Source organism: Petaurus breviceps, unplaced genomic scaffold, assembly GCF_028583685.1.
Source record: "Petaurus breviceps papuanus isolate PSGF00001 unplaced genomic scaffold, PetGlider_PUasm1.0 186, whole genome shotgun sequence".
In the NCBI taxonomy this organism is placed as follows: Eukaryota; Metazoa; Chordata; class Mammalia; order Diprotodontia; family Petauridae; genus Petaurus; species Petaurus breviceps.
Genome location: NW_027185798.1, coordinates 8,353,022 through 8,359,351, shown reverse-complemented (window position 1 = coordinate 8,359,351; position 6,330 = coordinate 8,353,022). Strand labels below are relative to the sequence as shown.

Genomic DNA, 6,330 nt, shown 5'->3' with positions numbered 1-6,330 from the left:
CGTTAAAATTAGCTGTTCATTATTGACAGATTAGCGATTGTGATGATTAGAAGCAGGACTAGCGCTGACCACAAAGTCAGAAGTCTGGCTAAGGCACCTCCCGGCCCTAGATGATCTAGGAGGTCGGGAGGCCCAGGAGGCAGCAGGGGCGGGCTCTGAGCGCAGAGGCCCCGCCCCCGCCCCGCCCCTCCCGGAAGGCCTGGGAGGCCGCGAGGGAGGAGGAGGAGTAGGAGGAGAGGGAAGGAGGGGGGAGGGGGGCCTGGGCTCTGGGAGCAGCGGGGGGAGGAGGGACGGACCCCGAGGGCGGTTACGGGAGCTCCGCCCCCGCCAAAGTAGGGCGTGGGTTGGAGGAGGGCGGAGCAGGAAAGAGACGAGGGGCGGGCCCGGCCAGCAGAGGATGTGGGAGGATCAGGGGAGGAGGCGGGGACGCGCATGCGTGTTGCTACGTGAGCGGCACGCGGAGCCGGAGCCGTCTGGGGGCGGAGCCTGCCTCTGCCGGGGACAGCTCGGGCGTTTGTGGTTACCCGGCTTGAGTTGGGGCTAGCACCGAGCATGTGGCGCTGCAGCCGGTCCTGGAGGAGCCTCTGGGGGGTGGCCCTGAAGCACCCGCTGCCTTCCCGGGGACCCGGCCTCCCTGGGAGCCTGGCCGCGCACTGGAGCAGCGGCCCCAGGTCAGCAGAGGCCACGGGGAGGGGGGAGGGACGGCCACCCCAGCATGGCCCCCTCCCTCGGTAACGCCCCCCCCACCCCAGTCATGGCCGGCCCCCTCCCGGGGTCTCGAGCACGCCCCTCGCTGTGCCCCCTCCCCAGCTTTACCCCGGGCCCCTCCTCCATCTCCGCTCTCTCACCTCCTCCTCCATCTCTCACCCCCCTGACCCCCAGGCCAGTGCAGCTCTCCTACCAGCTGCTGGACTCCTCGGACCCGCGGCCGCCGCTCGTCTTCCTGCACGGGCTGTTCGGCAGCAAAGCCAACTTCCAGACCATTGGCAAGAGCCTGCAGCAGCAGACGGGCCGGAAGGTGCGGCCTGGCGGGAGCCCAAGGTGGGGGGAAGGGAGGCAGAAAGCTGCCAGGGTCAGACCCCCCCCCACGGCTGGGGGGGGGGGGGGGGCCCGGGGGGGGCGCGGGGGGGGGGGGGGGGGGCGGGGGGGGGGGGAGGGAAGGGGTAGCCCGGGGCAGACACCCCCCCCCAAACGGGGGGAGGGAGGGGGAGCCAGGAAGCAGCCAGGGTCAGGACCCTCCCCCCCACCCCCTGCCTGGGGGGTCCGCCAGCTTTCACTGTCTGGCTGCACCACAGACCTCCCTATGACCCTTGGGGCCCCCTCTAGCTCTGTGTAGGGGGTCCCGGGGCCCCTCCCTTCCCCGCAGCCCCAGGCGGGGCCTAGCAGCCGTTGGTTTCTGTCCACAGGTTCTGACTGTAGATGCTCGGAACCATGGAGAGAGCCCCCACAGCCCCGACTCCAGTTACGAGGCCATGAGTGCGGATGTGGAGGCCCTGCTGCCCCAGCTGGGCCTGGCCCCCAGCGTCCTCATTGGACACAGCATGGGGGGCAAGACCGCCATGATCCTGGCGCTGCAGAGGGTAGGGGTGCCCGAGAGCCAGGGTGGGCACGAGGAGGGGGAGGGAGGGACAGAACTCTGGGCCACACACCCTGCCCTTAAACGTCAAGGGTGATGGAGTGAGATAACACATGTCGGGTGCAGTGTCTAGGGAAGGAACTTCAATACAGAAAGTTACAGGACTGATGATGGTGAGTAGTAGATTTTAGGCCACCCCCTACCCCCCAGAACAGTCCTTCATCATGATTCCAGACTTAGCAGGGTATGTCCAAGGCAGCCAGGGAGTTGGGAATGAGACACCCTGCGGGGTATACAGTAGGCACTTAATCAGTGCTTATTGTCTGACTGACAGAGGCATGGTTGTGGCAGCCACCAGTCAGGTCCAGGAGAGCCCAGGACCAGAGGATTAAAGCTGCAGGGTCTGGTCTGGTCCCTGAGCTGAGGAGGCTGTTGGGAAGGGGATGAAGATGAAAGCAGCAGGGTTAGCACCAGGACACAGAGAGGTTTTCTTGTTCCATCTCTCACTGCTGAATCCTAGTGGAGGAGGGGATACTTCCAGTGCCCGGCACCTGGGGGGTTTCTGAGTTCAGGTCCAATTTCTAAGAGTTGCCCTCCAGGATTCCTAAGAAGCCTGGAAGGGGCTCCAGAGTGGCCCACCTTTGGCCTGCAGTGCCCCCTTCTTTCAGAGCCCTGCTCCCACCTGCCCTGCCTCAGGGACACCTTGAGAGCTCCACAGGTCATCCTGGGGCTGGCTTTTCCTTGTAGCCGGAGCTGGTGGAGCGCCTGATCTCTGTGGATGTCAGCCCGTTGCCCACAACAGCCGTCTCAGACTTCCCTTCCTACTTGGTAGCCATGAAGTCTGTGCAGATCCCCAAGGAGCTGCCCCTCTCTCAGGCTCGAAAAGTAGCAGACCAGCAGCTCACTCCTGTCATCAAGGTAATCCTGCCTCCCCTGCTGCCAAAGCAATCTTAGAACAAAGTACTCTGGGGCATACAGCGGGGAGGTTCACAGGACCCCCATGAAAGCGCCTGGCCTCCAGTCCTGCCCCTGCTGCTTCCTCCCCTGAACAAGTCATCACCCTTGGCTGCATCTGCACAGTGAGGTGCTGTACCAGATTACCTCTGGGGGCCCCTCTGCCTGTGAGGGGAGGAAGAGCAGGGGGCTGCTGAGCCAGGATGGAGGTTAGAGCTTGAGCTGGGGGGAAACGGGCCCTAGGCACGAGAGGGGAGAAAAGGAAGGACATGGGGATCCACTGAGCCCAATTGCCCCCAGGACTCGGCAATACGGCAGTTTCTCCTCACCAATCTGGTGAAAGCCAGCAGCGGGCAGTTTGAGTGGAGGGTCAACATTGAAGCCCTGATTCAGGAGATGGACAAGATCATGGACTTCCCCAAACTCCAGAAATCCTACGCTGGTCCCACACTTTTCCTCAGTGGTGCTAACTCCACATTCATACAGTAAGGCTGGGCCAGGGGGTGGAGGAACATTTGTCTTCCTTCATGCCTCTCCTTCAGTCTCTCATCCTGTCTCTCCTCTCTTTCCACAGGCCAAGTCACTTCTCCGAAATTAAGCGTCTGTTCCCTCAAGCTCAGATTATGTCTGTTCCAGGGGCCGGCCACTGGATCCATGCTGACCAGCCCCAAGACTTCATGGCCAGTGTTAAACACTTCCTGGCTTAGCAGTTGGTTGTTCCCCCCATCTACCAACTTTCAAACACTCAGAGGACCCTGGGGACCAGGGAGCCCCTCTCACTAATGAAGAAAGGAGTTCAGCACCATAACTCCCATCCACTTCAGAATGGATGCCACTACCAGTGTTTCAGACTTTAACCAATAAAGCTGTTCCCAGCCTTCTCACCTGTGTTTTCCCCAGAGCTAGTAGAAGTGGGTGGGGGAGCCAGGCTGAGGATTAGAAGGACTCCCTCCAGAGACCCTTCTCCTCTCTCTGCATCTGGCTTTGGGTGTGCCTAGTGACCAAGTGTGTGACCCTATTTCTAGGAGCATGGGAGATATCTCACTCTGTGTGTGTGTGAGAGAGAGATGGCTAGCCAGTATTCAAGTTGAGTGAATGATTACTATTAAATAAAATTAATGGTTCCATTGGCCAGTGAGTCAATAAGGTTGTTACATTCTCTGAGCCAGGAGAAGGCTATATAAGCCCTGATGTGTAGCTTTGTTTTGGGGGCTCACTTTGAGAAGTGTTCTGTGATTTGATATGGATTATGGGAAGCTGTTGTCCAGAGCCCCCTGGCTTTGAAAAGCCCAGATGTTGATTTGGTATGGATGTAATGGTTGGACAGTTTGGAAAGCTGTCTACTTGATCTGTTTCTGTCTTGATAATTCTGCCTGTATACTCTGAAGTTCGGGGTGCTGACCTTTTTCCCCTGAACGAGGTAACCGATATATGTTTGACTGATTAAAGTAAGCTTGTTAACCCATTTTGAGTTGCTTTCCTTTATCAAAGCAGATCTAGAAACCTGTGTTAGCAGCAAACCCTGGGGACGCTGGGGTGCTTGCTGCTACATTTGGGGGGGATGGAAAAATAATTATTATTTGGCCATGTTGAGTTTGAGATGTCTAAAAAAAGTTGGTGATGGGAGGTGTTGAAGGTCAGCAGAGAGGTTAGGACCGGATTTGTGGATCTGGGAAGTCTATGTATGGAAATGACAATTGATGAGATTGCAGCACAAGATAGGAGAACCTGAGAAGAGAGGAGCCCCAGGCCAGAGCCTTGGGGGCTGCCCATGAGCATGGGCTTGTGCAGGAAGAACCAGCAGAGTGCAGCATCCCAAAAAGCATGAGTCTGGGAGGAAGAGGTCAGTCTGGAGTGCTACAGAGAAGCCACCCAACGTGGCATTGGAGAGGGTGTGAGGGCCTGTGGTACTGGGCAGGGGCGGGGTGGGGGGAGGTTGGGAGACACCTGGAGTCCAGCTGAGAAGGCAGTGGGGTCGTGATGCAAGTCCAGTGTGTTTAAAGGATGGAGGAGACAAGTGTGTTTGTAGGACCTGGTAGATGGAAGAGGTTGAAGATTGTTAAACCTGAGAATGAGAGTGGGAGCAATGTGTTGGAGATGTCAGGAGGGAATGGCTCAAGGGCATTTGGAGACTAACCTTTGCAAGGAATAGGGCCACCTCTTTTGTTCTTGGTTTTTGTTGTTTGTGTGTGTGTGAAGTGTCTGAGGCTGGATTTGAACTCAGATCCTCCTGACTCCAGGGCCTGCGCCCTACTCACTGCGCCACCAAGTCGCCCCAGGGCAACCTCTTAAAGATGGGGGTGAAGGAGGAGTAAAGTGGGGGAAGATACCAGAATAATGTGGATAAGAAGAAGCCTTAGCTAATGATGGCTTCTTTCCAAAGACCCGGCCGACAGCCTTGGGGAGGAAGCAAGGAGAGAAGGAGCTACCACGAAGAGCGGCATGACCAACAGTTAAGGGAGGAGGAGGAGGAGGAGGAGGATCGCCTTGTTCCTTCGAAGGCTCCCCTGAGATTCAATAACACAAAAGTTTAGTGGGCCCACTGACAGGAGTGAAGGAGGAGGGTGGACCCACTGACAGGAGTGAAGGAGGAGGGTGGACCCACTAACAGGAGTGAAGGAGGAGGGTGGGGGGAATATGCCAGGGTTGAGGACTAGCAAGTGTAGCCCATGGAAGTTCTGGGAATCCCTACCCCAACTCACTCTCCTGCTGAAGAGTTGGGTCCCCAGCAGCGATAACACTAGAGGGCAGCGGATTTAAGATGGGCTCTCGATCTTCAGAGAAGGGTGTAAAACAGTAACCCACTGGGGTGAACTGGAAGTTGGACTCCATCCCACCTTCACGATGTCTCAGGGATAGTCTTTGACCACCTTCAGTCGTTATCATTCACCACTGTCCCACTCTATTCACTGTTCCAGGTGTCCCCCGATCAGGGATAATAGAGGCTAATAAGCAGACTCCCTTGGGGAAGCCCCCCCCCCAACCAGCTTGTGCACACTTGCCCTTCCTCCATCACCTCACTAATTGCATCCAGGACAGAGAAAGAACCTAGCCCTCCCGGGTTTCATTTGGGGTGGGAGAGGGTTTTGGGAACTGAAATTCACCTGCTTGGCTAACTCATTACTGAATTAATTACCAGTGATTATTATTTATAAGCCCTCCTTATCTCCCAGGAAATGCACAAGGATTTTTTAAAAGTTAACTCACTCTAGCTCCTAGGCACCATTGCAATCAGTCATTTGGCAACCTGCTAGATACAGTTTTTAAACTTTTTAAAAATTTAATTTATTACCTTGGGGGGGGATTAAGCTTTGCTAATATTTCAAATATGTATTGACACTGGCTGCTTCACTCTGCCCATGTGTCAAACATCCATGCATTATGTATTAATTAAACAAAACCATTCAAGAACAGCTAAACGAGTAACGATCTTCCAAGAACCAATGCAGAGGAACTAGAGGGGGAGGGGGGCTGTTAGTTCAGGGAACCTGCTTTCATCAGGAATAGGTTTAAGAGGGGAAATATATACATATGCATCTAGAAGAGTATTGAAGTCTTCTAAATTTAAAAAGAAATACAACTCCAAGGGGATAGTGAGGGAGGAGAGGATAAAGGAGGGATCTTTAGGGGGAGGAGGAGGGAAGAGGTTAAAAGTGGGGCATAGAAGGGTATTCAGACTTAGGGAAATGGGAAGATAAGGGGGGGATTGCTGGAGTGGGGGTAAATTAAGCAATTGGAGGGCAAGGTGGTAGGGAGAAGTAAAATGGAGGAGTTAGGAGAGGAGGAAAATAGAGATATTC

General features: G+C 55.7%; 1 protein-coding gene across 2 annotated transcripts; it reads left to right on the top strand.

The window, feature by feature from the left end:
- The first annotated feature begins 420 nt into the window (after positions 1-420).
- On the top strand, positions 421-3,995 carry ABHD11 (abhydrolase domain containing 11). 2 transcript variants are annotated; one of them, XM_069089486.1, is made up of 6 exons: positions 425-671; positions 883-1,018; positions 1,407-1,580; positions 2,324-2,494; positions 2,831-3,015; positions 3,105-3,995. In XM_069089486.1, exons 1-6 carry the CDS (start codon positions 553-555, stop codon positions 3,235-3,237), a joined length of 918 nt encoding a protein of 305 aa, XP_068945587.1. In that variant the 5' UTR covers positions 425-552; the 3' UTR covers positions 3,238-3,995. The 2 variants fall into 2 exon arrangements, with proteins under 2 accessions (XP_068945589.1, XP_068945587.1); XM_069089488.1 differs by lacking the exon at positions 1,407-1,580 and having other exon boundaries at positions 421-671.
- The last annotated feature ends 2,335 nt before the right edge of the window (positions 3,996-6,330 follow it).

What these genes read in the sequence shown, in the direction of transcription:
- ABHD11 (XM_069089486.1), top strand. Translation starts at nt 553, where the DNA reads ATGTGGCGCTGCAGCCGGTCCTGGAGGAGCCTCTGGGGGGTGGCCCTG. An exon ending in CACTGGAGCAGCGGCCCCAG is followed by an intron (nt 672 to 882) that starts GTCAGCAGAGGC and finishes CCTGACCCCCAG; the next exon opens with GCCAGTGCAGCTCTCCTACC. An exon ending in TGATCCTGGCGCTGCAGAGG is followed by an intron (nt 1,581 to 2,323) that starts GTAGGGGTGCCC and finishes TTTTCCTTGTAG; the next exon opens with CCGGAGCTGGTGGAGCGCCT.